General features: G+C 54.9%; 10 protein-coding genes across 10 annotated transcripts; 6 read left to right on the forward strand and 4 right to left on the reverse strand.

Moving 5' to 3' along the window:
• Positions 1–213: 213 nt before the first annotated feature.
• Positions 214–1,608, reverse strand: B0H18DRAFT_663490 (uncharacterized protein). The gene is made up of 4 exons (XM_048039026.1): positions 834–1,608; positions 693–771; positions 453–641; positions 214–393 (listed from the first exon to the last, which is right to left on the reverse strand). The coding sequence occupies exons 1-3, from the start codon at positions 1,474–1,476 to the stop codon at positions 482–484; spliced, it is 882 nt and encodes a 293-aa protein (XP_047889087.1). The 5' UTR covers positions 1,477–1,608; the 3' UTR covers positions 214–393; positions 453–481.
• A 571-nt stretch (positions 1,609–2,179) lies between these two features.
• B0H18DRAFT_1030307 (uncharacterized protein) lies at positions 2,180–2,717 on the reverse strand (the record flags this gene model as incomplete). The annotated part of the gene is made up of 3 exons (XM_048030023.1): positions 2,180–2,199; positions 2,308–2,393; positions 2,451–2,717. Coding segments are annotated over 2 exons (284 nt in total), but the record flags the coding sequence as incomplete, so codon positions are not given.
• Positions 2,718–2,866: 149 nt separating this feature from the next.
• Positions 2,867–4,466, forward strand: B0H18DRAFT_1030309 (uncharacterized protein; the record flags this gene model as incomplete). Its single annotated transcript, XM_048030024.1, has 3 exons — positions 2,867–3,056; positions 3,081–4,110; positions 4,147–4,466. Coding segments are annotated over 3 exons (1,540 nt in total), but the record flags the coding sequence as incomplete, so codon positions are not given.
• Positions 4,467–5,543: 1,077 nt separating this feature from the next.
• On the reverse strand, positions 5,544–7,635 carry B0H18DRAFT_1030315 (uncharacterized protein). Its single transcript, XM_048030025.1, has 5 exons — positions 7,581–7,635; positions 7,437–7,520; positions 7,105–7,391; positions 6,304–7,054; positions 5,544–6,265 (listed from the first exon to the last, which is right to left on the reverse strand). The coding sequence occupies exons 3-5, from the start codon at positions 7,179–7,181 to the stop codon at positions 5,675–5,677; spliced, it is 1,419 nt and encodes a 472-aa protein (XP_047889090.1). The 5' UTR covers positions 7,182–7,391; positions 7,437–7,520; positions 7,581–7,635; the 3' UTR covers positions 5,544–5,674.
• Positions 7,636–8,304: 669 nt separating this feature from the next.
• On the forward strand, positions 8,305–10,068 carry B0H18DRAFT_1030329 (uncharacterized protein; the record flags this gene model as incomplete). Its single annotated transcript, XM_048030026.1, has 4 exons — positions 8,305–8,359; positions 8,417–8,530; positions 8,585–8,675; positions 8,731–10,068. Coding segments are annotated over exons 3-4 (980 nt in total), but the record flags the coding sequence as incomplete, so codon positions are not given.
• A 98-nt stretch (positions 10,069–10,166) lies between these two features.
• B0H18DRAFT_1030335 (uncharacterized protein) lies at positions 10,167–11,261 on the forward strand. Its single transcript, XM_048030027.1, has 4 exons — positions 10,167–10,668; positions 10,750–10,925; positions 10,995–11,044; positions 11,092–11,261. Exons 1-2 carry the CDS (start codon positions 10,292–10,294, stop codon positions 10,922–10,924), a joined length of 552 nt encoding a protein of 183 aa, XP_047889092.1. The 5' UTR covers positions 10,167–10,291; the 3' UTR covers position 10,925; positions 10,995–11,044; positions 11,092–11,261.
• Positions 11,262–11,936: 675 nt separating this feature from the next.
• B0H18DRAFT_1086815 (P-loop containing nucleoside triphosphate hydrolase protein) lies at positions 11,937–13,807 on the forward strand (the record flags this gene model as incomplete). Its single annotated transcript, XM_048032095.1, has 6 exons — positions 11,937–12,068; positions 12,116–12,173; positions 12,232–12,478; positions 12,539–12,643; positions 12,707–12,872; positions 12,929–13,807. 6 exons carry the CDS (start codon positions 11,937–11,939, stop codon positions 13,805–13,807), a joined length of 1,587 nt encoding a protein of 528 aa, XP_047889093.1.
• Positions 13,808–13,959: 152 nt separating this feature from the next.
• B0H18DRAFT_1030339 (microsomal signal peptidase 12 kDa subunit-domain-containing protein) lies at positions 13,960–14,578 on the forward strand. The gene is made up of 5 exons (XM_048030028.1): positions 13,960–14,145; positions 14,202–14,261; positions 14,324–14,409; positions 14,438–14,439; positions 14,463–14,578. The coding sequence occupies exons 1-5, from the start codon at positions 14,095–14,097 to the stop codon at positions 14,540–14,542; spliced, it is 279 nt and encodes a 92-aa protein (XP_047889094.1). The 5' UTR covers positions 13,960–14,094; the 3' UTR covers positions 14,543–14,578.
• A 986-nt stretch (positions 14,579–15,564) lies between these two features.
• B0H18DRAFT_1086816 (putative Fe-containing alcohol dehydrogenase) lies at positions 15,565–16,942 on the forward strand (the record flags this gene model as incomplete). Its single annotated transcript, XM_048032096.1, has 3 exons — positions 15,565–15,915; positions 15,974–16,510; positions 16,571–16,942. The coding sequence occupies 3 exons, from the start codon at positions 15,565–15,567 to the stop codon at positions 16,940–16,942; spliced, it is 1,260 nt and encodes a 419-aa protein (XP_047889095.1).
• Positions 16,943–18,063: 1,121 nt separating this feature from the next.
• Positions 18,064–19,116, reverse strand: B0H18DRAFT_1214117 (uncharacterized protein; the record flags this gene model as incomplete). Its single annotated transcript, XM_048036560.1, has 3 exons — positions 19,008–19,116; positions 18,639–18,949; positions 18,064–18,584 (listed from the first exon to the last, which is right to left on the reverse strand). Exons 2-3 carry the CDS (start codon positions 18,667–18,669, stop codon positions 18,064–18,066), a joined length of 552 nt encoding a protein of 183 aa, XP_047889096.1. The 5' UTR covers positions 18,670–18,949; positions 19,008–19,116.
• Between the last annotated feature and the right edge of the window lie 501 nt (positions 19,117–19,617).

Below are 19,617 nucleotides of genomic sequence, written 5' to 3' on the forward strand. Positions count from 1 at the left end.
CAGTCTCGCGGGGTCGACCAGCCAGCGCAGCGCGAACGTCGCGGGGAAGATGAGGGCGGCAGGGCTGTATGTCGCGACAAAGTAGGGGCGGGGACGACCTGGGGGACCGGCAAACCGCACCCACGCTGACGCTGACGTGGCCTTGATGCTGCAGAGGCCAACGTGTCAGTCGATAACCGGCGAAACAGCAAGGGCCGGAGGATACGCACATGCGATCGCTGTCTCTCTCGATTGCGTAGTGTTTGATTCGTTCCACCCAGATGTCCTTTTGGAAGCCGGGCTTGCACGCCGCCCACGATGGTATGCTAACATGGATGATAAGTCTCGGAGGATCATTGGAGGCTTGAGGTATAATCCGCGCCCATACAACTTCTTCCGCCGCCTGCGATTCGTCTACAGATGACGTAGGCTACCCTCAGTAAATTGCTCACGGTGAAAACGAGATGGCTCACCGCCCGGATCATCACTGGGAGAATTCGTTTCAACGGTAATCCACATCTTGTCTACCGTGCCAGCTATTAAGAACGGGATGGCACACAAAGTTTCGACTTCGTCTGCTGGATCCATAACATGAGGCGCAATCTTGATGAGCAGGTTCTTGAGGTTCCCGCAGTGTTGCAGCGCAGTAGAGAGGAATGACACTGCGGTGCAATGAGAACATAGGAGTCTGGTCGTAGCGCTCTGTTACTCACCTAGTCCTCCTTGGGATAGGTCGGAGCCGTGGAATATGATGGTTAACTGGCTGAGTGAGGGTGGCAGGCTGGCGACGAACTTCTCATAGTTCGTGAGCCCGGTATCAGGATTCCGGTCGTGGTGGGGGACAGAGTACACACTCAACCACACAGAGCGGCTTTTTCGTGCAAGACCCGCCATCGCAAAGAGGTCGACAATGGCGTCTCCGTCCGGACAATCAAGAATGAGCTTCTTCAGTTCGAACGGAGGATCTCGCAGGATTCGTAACGCGGCCGAATCGCCATAGCGTTGTTTCGGCGTAGTCGACACCGTGACATTAACGCATTCGAGGGTGCGCAAGCCGGGCAGAGCACAGATAAAATGGGCGAAGGCGGTCGTCGACGGCAAGGTTACGTTGCGGAGGCGCAGGCGGTGGATTGCTGTGAATGTGGGGAGACGTCGACAGAGTATGATTATGTTCAGTGCCGCAACCTTCCATATACCGTCGACGATATGGAGCTCTTCGAGCTGACGAAGCTTGCCTGATAGCATCGCCGCGAACGTCCCGAAATGCGCAAGCGATCTGGAGTGGGGATCGCCGTAGACATGGACCGCCTTCGTACGCAATGCGCGAACGCGAGAGAAACGCGAAAGAAGGATCACTTCTCGCCGACTGGGAAGACCTACGGCGTGTCCGTCACCTTGAGGCAAATACAGTTGGGCACGAACATGCCACGCTTGGCAGACGGCGGTGCAGGCTAGAAGCGCGGACCAGTCGTGCTGACTCAGGTAGTCTATGATCATCCACCACAGCTCAATCGGCAGCTGGACCGCTGGAGCAGTCTTCGCGGCGTCTGCGTGAGGCTTCGCGATTTCTCCATCTCTGGGCGAAAGTGTTGGTCAATCGAGTCAGCATCAGTACAATCTCACTCGGTGCAATGAAGTACTTACAAAGAGTCCCGGCGGTGACGAACCACTGGTATCAAACCGAAGGGGAGGCTAGGGCCCCTGCCATTCGTGTCTGTTATATGTCGCAGCGAGTTCCTCAGCCTCTGTCGCATTCTGCTCAATTTGGATGTCTTCAGACGTGCGGCGAGGTCCGCGGGGACCCCCGGGCCACTGCTTTCGGTGGAGGCTTCCATGGTGGGTTTGAGAGACTCGTGTTCGCTCCGTTGAGGCTGTTGCTCGATCAAACGTTTATTGCGTTTATCCATTTCTGTTGCCACAGCTTGCAATTGGCCAGCAACGGTCGTGGCGAATCCTGCGAGATCGGATTGATCCGAGACGACGCGTGATGCGTGACGGATTGGGAAGGTATGATACCGGAAAAGGAAAGTATTGTACAAAGGGAGGGCGGCGACGCAGCCATCCGTTGAATCATCTTCCGATTTTGGACGCTGATTTGAACGAGAAAGAGAAAATTTGGAGAAAATCAAACTGTGCATGTACATAATCGGGACTCTGACGCAAAGAGGCGTCGAGCTCGACGTGCGTCGACCGTTTCCTCCGTACCGTTCAAACACTGAGGTAGGTACACTTTGGCACGGAAATGATGCTCAACAGACCTTGGTGCAGGTCAGTAGCGCCGACCAGTCGTGCTGAAGATAGGAGTCTATGAATCGTCATCATACGTAGGCATGACTCCCGAATCTGGACACCTTGTCTGGAAGCTGTGTCACTGAGGCTGTACGTGGCAGTACCGCGTTACAGCCTGAGCCGAGGTATTGAGTATCTCTCGTCTACTTCCAAACAAGTTGCTACCCTTCGGTTCACATCAGTGCTCTCGGCAGTGGCCCATCGTCGATATACACGCGTCATACACACTACGTAATTCGTAGACAGCTCTGAGCCTGAGGGGCAGAGTAGCCTGGCTTGCGGCGAGTAGTATCGGGAGTCGTAAGGAGAGAAACTTGTACGTGAAGAGGGAACTTGAACGGGAGAGCTCTGGTAAGTACTACTCGCAGCGAAAACGACCTCTGCTATGCCAAGATGCGCAACCGTGCTAATCCACATTGTCATATAGGGAACCCCCCTAGCGAACATGGCGAGAATACGTGCTCAACCATTGCCCCCCGAGTTGGCATCCATGATAGTAGATCATCTACACGACGACTGGGCAGCACTATTGGTCGTTGCTGCCGTCTGCAAAGGATGGCGTAGTCTTGTGCAAAAGTACCTTCCTCATGGGCGAGGCATGTGCGTCGAGCTACACACGCAGAGAGAGGTCGTACGTCTCTCAAGTATTGCTCGAAACCGCAAGTTGCTAGCCCGGGAGGTGCATATCCGAGGGGATGCCCATTCTGGCTCGCTGACGCATCTCGGGACCTTTGCTGCGATGCTTTCCGGCTATTTGCCTCGACTCGAAGATCTTCGCATGTCCAACGGTGTATTGAAGACTCGATCCATAGACGCACCAAAGCTTCTCTCATGTTTATCCACGTTCACAACGATCCGCGGTCTGCACCTTGTCGATGTCGCACTTCCATCGACCACAATGTTTACCAATGTGGTATCTGCCCTAACGCACCTGCGATACGTCACTTGCTACGGCGTCTCAGTGGACAGACAGGATAATCACGCCGCATTGCCCAATCCTACGCCTCCGTCAGAAGGGCGTGCTGGAGAAAAACCGTATCCACGTCGGGAACTTCGTTTGGATTGCCGAACCGACATGGAGGCCGCTCTGTCGTCTTTAGCAGCTGCAGGATTTACCCCTGAAGTTCATAAGATCACCGTCGATCTGAAAGGATCGCCGGCACGACTCGAGGCTTTGACCACGCAGCTCCACAGGCTTCATCAACTCGGTCACTTGTGCCTAACGAACAACTCATGGAAGGTGGAGGATGAACGGAAGTTGTTTCAGGGTCTATTCACATCGGCAGTCGTCCGACTAGACCTCATCCATGTTACACTCCCATCGCCCACGTTTCTCGCTGGCGTACTGTGCGCTCTAGTCCAATTGCACACCGTTACCTGCCGCGACGTTCGTTTCGCGTCGACAACTTCACAGCAGAACAGCCACGGATCCCGCTCATCATCTCCGAGTCGCCAGGGCAAGCTGGAGAATTTGTTTAGGGTGCTGGATCTGCACGTCGCCTCTGGTACTGGCCCAGGAGGCTTCGCACCAGCCAATCTTCCGCTGCCAGATTGTTGTAACGTCCGCTTGGTTGGATCGTTGCCAGTCCATCGCCTTGAGACACTCGCCGAGATGCTCTCCAAATACGGAGGTAGACATGGCAGCTCGCGCATATCCGATGCTGTATGGGGAGCTGGACGAGTCACGCCGATTGGAGGAGAGTTGAACCCAATGACAGTGGACAGCCTGAGATGGGTGTCATTGATGCCTGCAATGGGAGCAATCCGCAATCTCCACCTCCACAACGTCGAGCTACCATCGAGCGGGATGTTCGTCCGGATCATCCGAAATCTACCTCAACTGTGTGCCGTCAGTTCTGGCAGCATCTCGGTGGTGAGTAAACAATGTTACCATGTGCCGCCTGTAGCACCAGAAGGTGTGATGGACCGGGTATCACCAGTCGGCCGCCACCCTACTCAGGCATGGTTCCTCGATCTGGATTGTCTTGACATGTACGACATCTTAGCGTGTGTCACGACGACGCCAAGTTGGAGTTTTAAGCAGCAACTCGTCTCCTTTGGACTCGGTATCCACGCTGCTCCCGTCTCCGGTTTTGGTGGCTTCCGATATCGGGACTACGCGATGTTTGTCGCGAACCTAGAGTCGATAACTCATCTGGGGTTCGTGATCTACGAGGACTTGCCCCTTGACCAGCTAGGTGAGCTTTGGGACTGGGAACATTGCAAAATACTGGAAGCACTCACGATTTGATTGCACTGATACAGCGGCGTACCTCTTCCTGGCGGTGTTTCACAGTAAACGGCTTCGCCGCCTAACCATCAGGGTTGCTCCTTGTGTTGACACGGCGTCCGACTTCACAGTCATGTACGGCATTCTCTACTCCGTGGCTCATGACGCCACCGGGAGTGCTGTGTTTCCCTACTACAGTGAATTCGCACCTGAGAGGTATGACCGGACCGGGTGGAATGTAAGTCACCTAACAGGTTGCTTCACCACACGGCTGAAGCGCTGACCGACGTACTTAGACTCGAGAGTCGGAGTGCTCGTGGACCTTGAATGTATCGGTATCGAAGGCGGACGACATGGCATCATCGGAAGAAGGACGGGGCCTCGAAGAAGTACTGGATATCGTCTTCCACGACACTGAACCCGAAACGTCACTCTGGAGCGAATCCCGAGAATCCACGTCTACGTTTAGGATACCGACTTGGGTGGCGCGCGCGCCAGGGTTTTCGATGGATGCATGGATGGAGCGAGCCCGTCGGGAGTTGATTTTTTCCTTCGACAAGTATGCCTACTGCGGAACGGCTTGCCATCCGAAGCCGTAGATGAATAGATTGAACAATTCTTTGAGGTTTCACCCCCTCTTCCGTCAGTGCATGATCCCTTGTCTGCCATAAAATCACAATCATGAAGCCCTGCTGAGTCTCCGTTTGCTCAGGCACAGGCCTGACCACTCACCTGAGCTTGTCGAGGCAGTAGCAAGACTGTAGGAGACTAGGGAGTCCCCTGCCGTGAACCGATCATACGTGCGCGAGGTCACCTGTTGCTCAATGCGCAATTCCGGCCAACGGGCTCACCTCTCCGACCTGGGATGTCCGCAAGACCGTCTATGGTCGCATGGATATCGGATGTTGGCCGTCTGTAGGAGTCCTTTACGGGCCCATCTGTGATTTGACAGATGGGAGGATGATGAGGATAGTAGGTCAGCGGTCACTCAGCCACCGGCCGCGGGCACATAGAACAGTTGGCCGGGTTGACGACCGGAGACTGCCACCGAGATACATGCACCACGTCCGAGTTTCAGTCCGGTGCTGTGATGTTACAGTCATCGTAGTACGTGTCCATGGCCAAGTTCTCCATGCAAACCTCGGTGCACCTATGTACACCACACTCAGACGTAGTCTAAAGATACAACACACGCTTTCCGAGGGACCTGATACGCACCATCCGACCGAGGCCATCGGTATGTGGTTTCCATTTCGGCCAGAAAGTATGTGCCTCGGTGGTACATACCTCGGGGAGCTCCATCGCCGGGTACACCGTCAATTCGGCATACTCGACCGCGCTGTTGAAGAACTCGTCCAGGGGGGAGTGGCGCGCACGCGATCCGTGGAAGCCTGGCAGGTAACCGACGACGACACGCTCGCAACGGCGTCGCTCTGGTACTGGCTCCCGGAGAACGGGTGTGCCCATCGCCTGGTCGAGATCCCGCGTATTCCTAGCAAGGATGGTGAGCGTGCTGAGCCTGGGACAGATCAGGTCTACTCTTGCGTCGGCGTCGCGCTGGGTCGGGAAGGACAGCGTGTCCAAGACAACCGCAGAGTTCCATGCGCATACGACCAGCGTTTCCAACTCGCTCAGGCCGCCCAGCATGTCGCGCAACCCCGCAGCGGAGAAGGTGCACATAGCGTCGGGGTCGTAGTCCTCCATGATCCAGCACTCGCGCACTCCCAGGAATGGTACGATGGGCGGCCGGACCCAGCGCCGTTCGCGCTCGTTATATCGATGGTATCGCGATGTTCTATGGCCACCGCGAAGTCGCCTGACAGACCGCCAATAGCATCGGCCGCGATGACGGAGCAGAGGCTCTCCGTCGGCTCGAACTTGATGGACATCCTCGTCCAGGCCCGCCCGGCGACGTACAGCTGCAGACCCGGACACGACGTCAGCTCGTCCTCCAGGAGCTCGCAGTGCTGGAAGAGGACGGACGTGCCCTCGGCGAGCGATACGGACGCCATGAAGGTGCGGATGTCTTTGCGTAGCGTCGTGTCGATGGTGAGGCGACGCAGTTTTCGCAGGTTGACATACGGCGCGTCCGCGATCGGCCCGACGAACGTCATCATCGACAGCACGAGGTCCGTCAGCTCTGGACTCGACTGCAGGAACACCATTAAATCACTTTCAGGATTCAACACAAAGCCGCATACGCGGAGGTGGAGGTGAGTCAAGGAAGAGAGTCGGTTTTGGGGCACCCAGATCATGCCCGTGAGCGACAGGTACCGTAAACGTGGCGCGTGTCCCTGAAAGAGAGGCGTCTCGATCTTGCGGAGCACTAGTGCTCTCTCTTCTTGCAATGACAGGGACTCAAGGAGCGGAGCCGGAAAATCGAAAGTCTCGTGGACGGGGTCGCAGAGAGGTCGGCAGTAGATGGAACGAAGTCGTGACGTGAGCTGAGGACCCATCTTGCGGAAGAAGCTTTCCAAGCCCCCTGCCTTTGCTCGGTTATCAACGACGAAGTTGAAGGGTAGATAGCGAGCGCGCTCGAGGAACATGAGTGCCGTCCTCTCGAAGCATCGCGACGGTCAATCCAGCCAGGACTAATGTCGGTCCACAGGGTGGGCGTGTTCAAGGCGACTGCGCGCCAGCGTTTGCATACTGAGGTAAGCGTAGCCTGGACGTGTCCAGCCATGGGGAACTCCCATGGTAAGGGATCTTGGCCTACAAATTCTGCACTGTAGCGTCTCGACAAGGAGAGTTTGAAAATCGCCTGGAGGAGCTCCGCTGGGAGCTTGTGAACTACCACAGCGCTGTCCGGGATCCCGTGTAACGTGTCCAGCCACGCTTCTGTGGTATTGTGTTTCTGCGAATGTATTTCGTCGTCCGTGAGCGCATGATAATGGTACAGGACGATTAGCTCACCTGGTGCACCTGCTAAATTAATCAGCTTGCCAGGAGAAGTAGACTGACTTGCGTCGACTTACGTGAATTCAATGTTGTTACGGACCGTAGAGCCCGCCGTACTAGCGATCTATTCGTACAGCGCATCATGCGTAAGCGACAAGAATTCCAAAGGCAGTATGATACTCACCGAGGTCCAAGGGGTACGTGGGGGTTGTTGCATGTTGAGAAGCATTGTCGCGTTTCTGGCAGTGGACCGTGATGAGGGATGTGAGAGATAAGGAGGAGACGAAGAAGTTGACGGGATATATCCTTACGTGTCCCATGGAGACCTTATGTTGTGATCGCGCGGGAGACACAAGGATGCTCCCTATTCCGGACTACTAGTAATCTCAAGCCATAACGCGTAGCCTGGATCGACCTTGTTATACACTTCATGGCGTGTTCGTTGGAGAGATACAAGACGCACCATGTTGAAATGAAATGCTAGTTACCACGTTCATAGCGGCAGTGCTGGCCAGACTGTTGCGTGCTTGTCGGGAACATCGTTCCCAGAGTTTCGGACTCTGTTAGATAGTGTGGTCACTGGTATCCGCAGAGGTTCGTATCTTCTTTACCCGGCAGTAGTAAGTTAAAGGGTAGTTCCGCTTTTGGACGGCGCTTCCGCTTCGGAAACGTTGAACGGATTTGGCAAGTGTCGTTCTGGTCCCGTCAGTTCTGGTAAGCACTGGTGCTGCACGCTCGAAACGGTTGACTCGCTTGCAGAATACAATTTTATGAAACTGCACGGATAGCCTGTTAGTGAAGTGACACGGTACCGTTGCAGTACCGTCGTCTTCGACAGCTGAGACTCTGAGTTCGCGAAGTCACATGCTTGTCCAGGCCGCGCGCCTATCCTTATGTTGCTGCTTGCGACCGTTCCATATTACAGAACTTGCCACCATTACACGGATGCATGATCAGGCCCAGGTAAGTATGCACACTACAGTCGTTTGTCTTAAACTCACGCGTGTCAACTCCGTCTAGCACTGACGTCCCAAATTCGAGCGTTATCATCGCACCTTTCAGCAGTCGAAACTGCGGAATTAACGCATAGGAACGGAGCCCCGACGTGCTCCCTTTCTAGCTTGCTGTAGTCAGGTGCGGCTCTCTGCCGTAGCGAGATTTGGGTCTATATTGACTAGACAAGTACAGTGCGCAAGGTGTCCGGAACCAAATCATGGCCCCTTCGCAGAGGGTTCTCCGGCCCCGAGCGACCCAGCCGGCTTCGGAGGCACCTGTCCAGGCAAGTCAGCATTCAGGTCATTCTTTTCATATGACTACAGTACGTCGACGTGTAGCCCAAGGCCAAGCGAATCAAGCGCGTGCGAACGGCGCGGTCTGCGGATCCGGAGCAGAGCGATGCAGCGGCGTACTCATTGAAGCTCCCACTTGAGCTGATCCTACTCATCCTCAAACAGGTCGACTCTCCCCGCACGCTTGCTGATGCAAGTCGTGTGTGTCGCACTCTTCAGCTCGAAGCCGAGCGTCTCTTGTATCGAGAAGTATACGTGGGGCGCGTTCCGCACGTTCGCGGTCTGCACCGGGCTCTTACGAAGGCCTCCAGACGGGCATCCCTCGTCAACGTATTCAAGGTTAACGACAATGGGCGCATGACTCCCGTGATTCCGCTGGTGATCGAGATACTCCTCATGCTCACAAAGCTCGAGCACTTGGAGCTCAACCTTCTTGCAAACCACGAGAGGCCCGCGATCTTTACCACCGTACTTCGTGCGCTTGCACAGTGCACGTTCAAACTCAAGTCGTTCGAAGGCTGGGTCACCTATGATGGTGACTTTGTTCACTTCCTCCGACGGCAGACCGCCTTGGAATCACTGTACATACAAGGTCTCAGCACACCTGCCTGGAAGATACCACAAGATGCCCTCCCATGCCTCAAATACGTGCAGACGTATCAAGAGCTCTTTGCGCACAGCATCTGCGCCCCTCACGCAATTACGCATCTCGATCTCACTCTTTATGGATGGGATGAGCGGGATCTCAACGAGTTTCTTCGAGTGGTACGGCACCAGCTGATCAGCCTCAAGTGCAAACGATCGTCCTTAGAGGTCCGAACTCCCGTTTGGTCCCTGTTGTCGAATACGATCAATTGCGGGCTCATGCCAAATTTGAGGTATCTCGAGGTAGAAGACGGCAATGATGCCAGCGTATGCACCCACTTCCCATGCCACCGCATTTATTTCGTTTTTACTAATGCTCTCCACAGTTCCTGCCGTGCTCAGATAATGGTCTCATGCAGACGGGTAGGGACAACGTTGCGCTGGAGACGTTCGTTTGGTCTGCGGTGTATAACGACCGCATGTATCTCTTACAAGACGATGACAACAACGCCGCCGCTACCAGCTGCAATCGGCTGGCTTCTGTCCGTCCCTGGGCGAAGAAGATTCTGAAGACTTTCAGCTCTTTGCGCCGTTTCTTCTATGTCGAGCTAGAGAGGGAAAATAGCAGCCTACAGACGAACTTCGTGAGGTTGTTCACGTTAACGCCTGATGATAGGCTTGTGGAGGAAAGGAAAGGGCCGAGGGACTTACCTATTTGGAGTGATATCTAAAAACATTATGGACTCGGGTGCTCCGTGGGCTTTGTGTCTATGAAAATTGAACGGAAACTCGTCCTGATCAAGCTCGTACATCGTACAGGTCAAGGTATGTAAGTGACCACGAAGACAGTGGGCGCTTACTTGATAGAGTCTCGGCAATCACCGGCGGCTGATCAGCTGAGTGTTGTGCCGAATATGGCTCAGGTGTTGCCTTTCTTGGAAACACAATTTTCGCCATTTTCGCCATCGCCTTCCACTTCAGCTTGCTTGGGTTCAACTTGCGCCCTCCACCTTTCGACGCTATGACTGCTCCAAAACAGGAACCACAGGAAGCGGTTCTCCCGCCATCAAAGCCTGCACACAAGCGTCCCGTCGCGAGCGAGAAAGCCCGCAAGGACGCACTCAAAACCATTACGGCTATCCGACGTGTCTCCGCTTGGCAAATACACCGCTGGCCGCTAGAAAAGCGGATTGTCGACGAGCGCACGCGGGTGCATCTACCACGCACATACCTCGGGAAGGACGGCATCGACGTCCGAGTAGTTCGCGCCGGACAGGATCTAAACCAATTTGTTCATCGTTATTACTCAGAGGAGCTCGGGAAGGAAGCAGGCAAGGAGAACGAAGAGGGGAAGAACTGGGTCAACTTCGTGACACCAGACAGCGTATTGAAGAGAAGGTATGTTATATTCCGTGTTTCGGAGCATTGGCATGGTGTCGGACGATCTGTGGTTACTGTTTGTGTGTGCCGTCATTGCAGACATGAATACCTAGGACCGGATCCTCGAGTAGCGGGATACCGGTGCGACGTCGCTGGAGATATGCACATCAAGTGGTGGGATGCGTTCCTGCAGGATCAGTGGATGAACAAGCAGAAGTGGACTTTCGATGTGAGGATGGAGGAGGATGGGAGATGGGTGGAGATAGACGACTGAAGTAGGTTTCATTTTTGCTCTCATCCGATGGTGTTCAATGTTTATCTCTGACGAGACTGTGCTTCGATTGTACAGGACAAATTGTCTGAAGTACGAAGTCCGGCTGCAGTAGGGCACTCAGTAGGTGGCTGGCGGTGGAATGTAACAACGCTGAAAACTTTCTCCAGACCAGTGTTGCGCGTCTGGAATGTCTGTTGGGATACGATGTTTGATTCAGGCCGTCGGGCCTTGTTCATAGTTCAACGTTCAACGTTCAACGTCGGAAACGTCGTATGAAGCTGTAGTAGTACCTCACGGGCTTCCCTCGGGCTTTCCTGATCGAGTATGTATGTACAGCATACAGCGCCGAGCGACAACTTTAAATTGTCCCTTCATTTCATGTTCGAAGCCAGCTGCGCCCTCGTCTCAGCTCCGGACGCACCGGACCGCAAAGATTACAGGATTCTGAATTTCCAGTCATGGCACGCTGATCACTCGATTCACAGCAAAGGAACGAGAAGTCTTTTCACACGCGCGACGGCTGTTCGGGGAGTCACATCCAGGCTGCCGCCACCCGGCGGTAGCTCTGCCATGCAAATGACTCGCAATAATGCATCGCAGGCATGGACTCAGAAGAAAACGTTTTCTACCCCACTAGGCGAGTCACAATTTCGACTCTTCCATCGGCAGGCTAATGATACCGACGCTTGCCGACAGTAAGAAAGGCGGAGTTGTCCAATGAGCCGCACTGCATGCCCACCTCATGCACCGCAGGGTTGTCCGTTGGCACTCCGCAGTGCACCATACCGAGTCATTCGCGACAAATCCGCGCCGCGGCACGGAAACTCAACATGATTGTGTTCGCGTGCGCCACTTGTGAAAGGCGATACGTCCTGGCATATAAAGAAGGGCATGTACGCCTGTTGTGCTGCAAGCAAGACAGGCCTCTCCGCCCGTTGCGCACTCCCTTCTCCAGACTCGTCTGTCGCACTTCCCCGACTTTAAATCCTTTGTACCAAGCTACACCACGACCATGAACGCCACTAACGCAACAGCTTCCGTTGCGTCAAGCACTTCTACGCCCCTTCCGGGGGACTTCCACTCTCTCGTGTCAACACTGTTCTCGATCTCTGCGCTGGCGGACTGGTTCAACTCTTCGTTGTCGGTGGGGCGCTCGAGACGTGCCGCCGCCACCTGTCTACTTGGTGGGAGCGACTAACGCAAGCACTCTGGATCACCGCGACATTCGACGCCAATGACGAAAGCTACAGTGAGTGCTGCCCTCTGATCATGCTCCACCCGATGATGACGCGGACTATGCTCATCAGGATGGATGCTCTACTGGCTCTCCCGCAACCCAATCTGGAACGAAGCACGAACGATCGCAGTCTCAACACGCTCGTTCGGGCTGGATGCGGATGAGGATGAGGATAGCAGCTCTTCACTGGGCCAGGTCTCTTATCTTCCGTCACTCGAGAGCACGTACAACATCTGGTACAGGGGCCACTACGTGACCGTCTCGAGGGAAGAGAGGTCGGAGAATCAGTGGTCTAGCAAGGAGACTTTGCGGATACAGTGAGTCGACAACAACAACGAGCAGCGTTGTCAGAACGACATATTGATCAATGCGTGTAGGATACTCTCGCGGAACCGAGCCATACTTCAGAGCATACTCGACGAGGCACGCGAAGCGTTCAAAGCTGCCCAGACGAAACTCATCTCGATTCACGCCGCAGACATGTATGTTTTAATGCGGATATTTGTATCTGACCAGGAAGACTGATAGTGCGGCCGCGATTGCAGACATGGAGACTGGAACTTCATGGCATCACGCCCTAAGCGACCTCTCAGCTCGATCATCCTCGATCCGGGAATCAAGGAGCTGCTCCTCAATGACGCACGCGATTTCCTCGGCAGCCGCAGATGGTATTCTGACAGGGGAATCCCCTTCCGTCGCGGCTACCTCCTCGTACGTCTATAGCTGGACCCGTATGACGTACCGTTCACTAACACGTCGACCACCAGTACGGTGCGCCCGGTTCGGGGAAGACGTCCATGATCCAGAGCATCGCAGGAGAGCTCGGGCTGAACGTCTACATCGTGACGCTCAGTCGGATCGGGTTGGACGACAGCGCGCTGAACGAACTCATCTCGAACATGCCCCGCCGCTGCATCGCACTCATGGAGGACATCGACGCGGCGTTCACCGCAGGAATCAAGCGCGACCTCCCGCTGGACATCAAGCGACCGGGGGAGGACGGCGACGCCGAGGACGCGCCAAAGAGCCCGCGCGAGCAAGCACAGGCGCAGGGAATGGACACCGGCTCTCGCATCACCCTTTCGGGCCTCCTCAACGCGCTGGACGGTATCGGTGCGCAGGAGGGCCGTATCCTGTTTGCGACGACGAACAACTACAAGGCCCTGGATCCTGCGCTCTGCCGTCCAGGGCGGATGGACCTCCACATTGAGTTCAGGCTAGCAAGTCGATACCAGGCGGAGAACCTCTACAAGTGCTTCTACATGCCCTCTGGCGCGGACGAGCCCGAGGTGGTTAAGGTCGACGAAGGCTACGACTCGAGACGGAGCAGCGTGGGCAGCGATGAAGCCGACGATGAGAAGACCTCAGAACTCGAACCGCTCCTCTCATCTCCGCCTACACCCTCGCCGCCGTATTCCCCATCGCTGTCAAAGCCTATCAACTCCCTGATACCAAGTCATCTCCTTCCGCGTAGAGAAGTGCTCGCGCTCGCAGCACGTTTTGCAGACGCGATCCCTGAACGGGAGTTATCGATGGCGAGCCTCCAGGGATACCTCATGACGTACAAAAGTCGACCGCGCGAGGCAGTCGATGAGGTATCACAGTGGATCGAGAATGAAAGACGGGCGAGGAGAGAGCGAAGCTAGAATGGACTGCATCATACCCGTTGTAATGAAGATTTAACACTGTAGCATACCCGTTGTACACGACGACATGAATGATCTTCACGCTGAATGTCTTCTGAGATGCCGAATCTTTCTCTTGTCCGAGTGAGAAGGCGACTCATCTGCCATAGACACCTACTAATTAAGGACTCGGAATGAGGCGGTGTATCAAAGCATGTACATGTTGCCATTTTGGGTAAGTGAGTTACTTGCTTTCCACGTTGCCACCGCGCGCGGGTCTGACTCTGCTTCAGCCACCTCCTCCAGTCATGTCGGCGAACTTGAAGGACAGCCTGCTCGACCTGTTCGAAGGCAAGATAGTGAGTCAAACTGTTTGTGATATTCAAGCTGATCTTGATGCAACATCCTTCCACAGGATTTCGAGGGGCAGAAACTCGCTGAGGACATCACCAAGTTCACCTTGATTGCAGCGGCGGTAAGTGGTTCGGTTCGATCCATTCTCGCCGTGAAGCTTGCAGCCTCATATCCTACTCTCAGGTGTTTGCGTTCATAGTTGGAGCTCTCTTCCAGTCTCTGCGCGTCACTCTCGGTATCTTCGGGGTCGCCTCGGTCGTTCTCTGCCTAGTATGTCCATCATAAACTTGATCCGTAGGGGCACACTCACAAGTCAAGCAGATTGTCTTACCTCCATGGCCCATGTACAATCGACACCCTGTACAATGGCTTCCAACGAAAGAGTCGGAACCTTCGTCATAATGCATGGTATCGGTTCGCCTTGTCGGGTATAGATGTGTGCAGTGTAGGCTGTAGGTCGTCGTCCCCTCGCACTTGCTGAAAAGGCCCACCCCAGCAGCGAAAGGGCCGGACTACACTTCTATGCGCCGGCCGTTCTCAGCACTGCCGTTCATCGCGCTCGTGCTATGGGAGACATGGATCTACTCCCCCGAAGACTCGAGGCGCGTAAGAAGGAGCACAAGAAGGAACCGCCTAAAAAGGCCGCTCCTGCGAAACCGAAGCCCGCAAAGAAGAAACACAACATCAACTGGAAGGAGATCGGCAGCACCGCCGCTACCGTCGCCGGAGAGGGCAAATTCTTCCTGCACTTACCTCGCGAGGATCCGGAGCTCTTCGCACGTCTGCTCGATCACGATGAGGAGTTGATGGCAAGAGAGGATCTGGTGGAGCTCTTGAGACGTGGTGGTGGTGGTATGGTTCTAGACCGCCTAGACTAGAGCGTCTTAGGGCTAGGATGACGTTTCGTGGAGTCAGCTTTGTCTAGCCTCTTGAACAAATGGCGGTATGTTCCGCCCAATTCGCGTTTCTTGAGACTGAGTGACTTCAGAACACGTTCACAGCTAAGTCCCCAACGTTGGGCCCCGCACAAAAGGTGCGCATAGGAGCGGAGGTCATCGAGCGTTGGTATTCGGTGATCCGGCCACTGTGCCGCTCAACCTGGGCCGACGTAGCTAAGGTCGCGGCTGCCTGGCTCAGCCTTGCCGTCGAATTCCGCCACGTCTGGGAGCCGCTTACTACACATAACTTGTCAATCGCCGCTCGTCGAGGGCGAGTTTGCGAGACCGAATCCGACACTAGCGGAGGTGATCCAGGCATCTGTCATGCGTGACATCAAACGTCTGCTTCGATGCGAAAGAAATCCCGATCCAATCCATATATACCTCGGAGACATGGACTCGCTCTTGCTCTATCAACTCGCTCTTGCTCTACCAACTCGCTCTTTGCTCTACCAACTCGCTCTTGCTCTACCCCACCACCAAGACATGGCCCGAATAAGACAATTCCGCATTCCCCAGTTCGAAAGCGCAGAGCGCAAGGGCCGTGACGCTGTGTTCGGTGCAGACTACGTCAGCGCAGTAACCGAGGAGGTCAACAAGCTGGGATGTTCCAAGGTGTACCTCGTCGCGTCGACGAGCCTGAACGCGCAGACGGATGCGGTCAAGAGATTGGAGGAGGCGCTTGGCAACAAACTGTGCGGAAAGAAGATCGGTGTGAAGAGCCACACGCCGTACGACGAGGTGCTCCAGATCGCGAAGGAGACGAAGGAGAACGGCGCCGACATTATCGTGACGCTAGGAAGCAGCTCGTACAGTGATGCGGCCAAGGCTGCCCTAGTGAGTGTCGATTATGTGCGCGAACAAAACACTCACTAATATATACGCGTCGAGTCAGATCATTCACGCCTCGCTTCCCGTTGATAAAATGGACGTCGACTCCATGGAGTCTTTCAACGGTGGATATGTAGACAAGAAAACAGGCGAATTGAACTCGCCGGCGACCGTCAGAGAACCCACGCTCAAGCTCATATGCGTGCCTACCTCTCTTTCAGCGGCGGAGTGGAACGCAAACAGCGGCTGTACGAACCCGATCACACGCAAGAAACAGCACTTCGGTCACCCCGCCTGCGCACCAAACCTCATTGTGCTCGACCCGCAGCTCTCGCTCACGACCCCACTGCACCTCTGGCTGAGCACGGGCGTACGTGCGGTGGACCACTGCGTCGAGACGCTCTGCACCGACAGAAGCAGCGCCGATATCAAGGACACCGCGGAGGAGGGCTTGAGGGCTCTCACGGAGGGTCTGCTGAAGTGTAAGGAGGATGAGACCGATGCCGCGGCGCGTGCGGAATGCCAGATCGGCGCGTGGAAGGCAGTGCGGTCTATCGTATCCAAAGTCCCACTGGGTGCGTCGCACGCGATAACACATCAGGTAAGTTGAAGCTTACATACTGAATGCGAGGCCCCTACTAAGCCATGCCACCGAATGTAGCTGGGCGCATTTTGTGGTGTACCACACGGCATAACCTCCTGCATTATGCTCTCTCCGGTGCTCAAGTACAACGCGGCGCACTCCCCGTCGAACGCACAGCTGCAACAGCGGGTCTCAGCGATCTTCTGGTCCGCTATACCGGACACCCTTGTTCGGGCAGGACTTGAAGAAGCTCAGGCTGACGCCGGAGACCTCGTAAAGGCCTTCGTGCAGGCTCTGCGTTTCCCGACGACATTGACGGAGGTGGGTGTCGGCGAAGATGTATGGGACAACGTCGCGAAGGCGTCCCTGGAAGATGCGTGGGGAAAGACCAACCCTGTGCCGCTTGAAAGCGTTGAGCAGGTGAAGGAGATCCTCGCGATGGCTAAATGATTGACGAGTCCTGGCCTGTCACCGCGTCATCATGATTACATGCCCTATATTTTTTTTCCTTTTCTCCCTCGTTTCTCTGCATCGCTGAATGAGTCTCTCAACAGACTCTTACGATGCGATTGCCTATGCGCAAACTCGTCGATGTCCCGCCCGCGCTCTCCTATTCATCTTATCTCTCTCGCTCTGCTGTGCTTCCAGAATCTCGCGCGTGTATTTGTACTGGGCCGCGTGACGGCGCGGCGCCCTGATCTCCATCGAATTCCCTCTCCCCGAGTTCTCTCTCCTCCCGCGTCTTCGACTCCGGCACTTTTGCGCGACAAGACGGTTCGCGCGTGGAATAAATGTCGAGTAGAACGTGTCGAGACGTGTTTCGATACCAGTACGTTTTCCATTGACATTCGGCGGCCTAACTACTCTATCTAGACCACCTTTGTCGTCCTCGCTGAGCCCTACGTCTGCCTCGACTCCCGACCTCCCTGCATCAAGGACGAGCGCACGTGTGTTGGTTTGTCGTCGCCCAAGCACGTCTTCTCTCCGACAACGGCGCTTTCTCTAGAAGTTAGTGCACGATACCACAAAAAATGTGACTCAGAGGTTCTACCGTGTAACAACAAAGGCTACATCCTCATTGCGCCCTACTATTGTTCGTTACGAGGTGTCGGGTTGTACATCCACTTTCGGCCTGATATGACTCTGAAGCAACAGACACACCTGAGACAAACCTGAGATTCAACGAACTCAGTCCATTCTTAGACCATCTCGTTCCGTTCTAATCATAGCCCAGAGCTGTTCCGCCGAGGTCTGCTGCCAGCTGGGGCAGAACACACGAAGTGTTCTTAGTCACCGCATTTCACGGTATCATGTCAGATTACAGTGCCTAGCTTCCCCAGTGAGACGAGTGTTGCACGTTCGCAATGAATTACGTACCTTATTTGATGTTCATTACCGGTATGTGTATCACTATCCCCGCTTTGACATGCGTGACGACTTAGTTACCAGACTCTCCACTGGTTCAACCTATAGGTCGCGGTCTCATGGCCAGGGTCACATCCTGGAATATCAAAATGACACCCTGACAAGTACACATCCGCAGCACGTCCAGCAGATAATGGAGCGACCGTTCACATTACCCACCACTTCGCCTCGCCTTCGCTCTGTACATGCACCATACCCAATCCGACGCCCGACGCTATCTTCTTCCTTTGATACCGCCCCCTCGTCGGTGACGGCATGCCAACATCTCCTCGGCTGGCAACAGGTGTCGGAGGAGTGATGCGTACTTCTACTGCGGCGCCCTCTCCGTCCTCCGTATCGACCTTGAAGATGCGCGGGAGCGAGGGCGAGATGACCACGTTGAGCGTGGACACGGAGGTATCTCCGCAGTCTTTCTCGGGGTCGCGGCTGGCCCGCGCCAAAGGCATAGGGGAGCTGATGAGGTCCACAGAGAGCTTGGGCGCGGCTTTGCGAGATGGAGCCCGCCTCGCACGTCGTTGCGGGGTCTTACTGAGGGGCGCAGGTTTCTCGGCGGACAGATGAGACGTGTCGACGGATACAAGTTGTCGCCGGTGATGAAGGATAATACCGGTAGCGGATAAGACGATGAGGACAAACAGCGTTCCTATTACGATGCCAGCTATGGCGCCTGTAATGTTAGAGTGAGTCGGCGTGTCAACGATTGCACGCAGTTGGCACGTACCCGGAGCGAGCTCGTGCTTGGAACCAGACATCGTTCGCTTGAGTAACGTTGGCGTGAGGTACTATGATCAAGGACATCAACACAGAACAGTAGAATGTGTTCTTGCCCAGGATGGCTGACACAGTGGCTGACGACTGCATGTTAGCAGCGTCGCTAGTCTTCAGTGCGCCATGAAGTCGAATTAAGAGCAGGACGTCACATATTGGCCATGATAAAACTTGACCGGAATACGCTTAATACGTTGGTGTGGAGGCTAAGCGAGTGCATACTAGTATGTATACGTAGTGTGGATGGCACCAGCAAGCCAGCGACTGAGCGCGAAGTAACTAAGTCTCTGCGTTGCATTCCTATGAGTTGCACCTCTCTTACCTCGCGGGTCAAGGGTACTATTGCCAAGTTACAGTATGCTGGTAAACCTTGGGCGGGAGCCAGCGTTGAAACGTTGTGTGAGGCTGAGCCAGCGGCAGGTGCAACGACTCGACTCAGCAGTGTACTACTTACATAAGCTACTGAGTAGGGGCCCAGGCGTCGGGCGGTGCGGTGGCTGAGCCGACCGTGGGAGAAATGTGGACGGTGGAGCCACTCAAAGCCAACTTCAACTGCTGTTTGTAGATGGATTCTTTCTGATCGACGCTCAGCGCTCAACTGCAACGGCTGGTATTACGATACTTCGAGAATGGTGCGAATAAGTGAGTGAAGGCGTATTAAAACTGGGCAAATACCGGGCCTTGGCATAACACTGGATCGCCGCGCCGGGTCCAACTGGATAGTAACTGCCCTCGGACTCGGAGGCACAGTACTCAACGTCAATCGTATGTTCGCTCGAATGACTCCGACCCTTTCCTAGACCCCCAAATTTGGACTTCAGAAGGCAGCGGGTGAGTCAAATTCATGACCTGTGACATGCTTCACACGAACGCATGCAACGATCAGACGCCTGTCGGTCATAAGTCGTTGTATTCTCATAAACACCACTGTG

Source organism: Fomitopsis serialis, assembly GCF_022376445.1.
Source record: "Fomitopsis serialis strain Sig1Antser10 chromosome Unknown B0H18scaffold_86, whole genome shotgun sequence".
NCBI classification, from domain to species: Eukaryota; Fungi; Basidiomycota; class Agaricomycetes; order Polyporales; family Fomitopsidaceae; genus Fomitopsis; species Fomitopsis serialis.

Coding starts and splice junctions, on each gene's coding strand:
- B0H18DRAFT_663490 (XM_048039026.1), bottom strand. CDS start 1,476: ATGATCATAGACTACCTGAGTCAGCACGACTGGTCCGCGCTTCTAGCC. Junction 772..833: donor AAGCCGCTCTGTGTGGTTGA/GTGTGTACTCTG, acceptor AACTATGAGAAG/TTCGTCGCCAGCCTGCCACC. Junction 642..692: donor CCTATCCCAAGGAGGACTAG/GTGAGTAACAGA, acceptor ATTGCACCGCAG/TGTCATTCCTCTCTACTGCG.
- B0H18DRAFT_1030315 (XM_048030025.1), bottom strand. CDS start 7,181: ATGGCTGGACACGTCCAGGCTACGCTTACCTCAGTATGCAAACGCTGG. Junction 7,055..7,104: donor GCCTTGAACACGCCCACCCT/GTGGACCGACAT, acceptor ATGCTTCGAGAG/GACGGCACTCATGTTCCTCG. Junction 6,266..6,303: donor GTCTGTCAGGCGACTTCGCG/GTGGCCATAGAA, acceptor CGATATAACGAG/CGCGAACGGCGCTGGGTCCG.
- B0H18DRAFT_1030335 (XM_048030027.1), top strand. CDS start 10,292: ATGACTGCTCCAAAACAGGAACCACAGGAAGCGGTTCTCCCGCCATCA. Junction 10,669..10,749: donor GACAGCGTATTGAAGAGAAG/GTATGTTATATT, acceptor CCGTCATTGCAG/ACATGAATACCTAGGACCGG.
- B0H18DRAFT_1030339 (XM_048030028.1), top strand. CDS start 14,095: ATGTCGGCGAACTTGAAGGACAGCCTGCTCGACCTGTTCGAAGGCAAG. Junction 14,146..14,201: donor ACCTGTTCGAAGGCAAGATA/GTGAGTCAAACT, acceptor ATCCTTCCACAG/GATTTCGAGGGGCAGAAACT. Junction 14,262..14,323: donor TCACCTTGATTGCAGCGGCG/GTAAGTGGTTCG, acceptor TCCTACTCTCAG/GTGTTTGCGTTCATAGTTGG.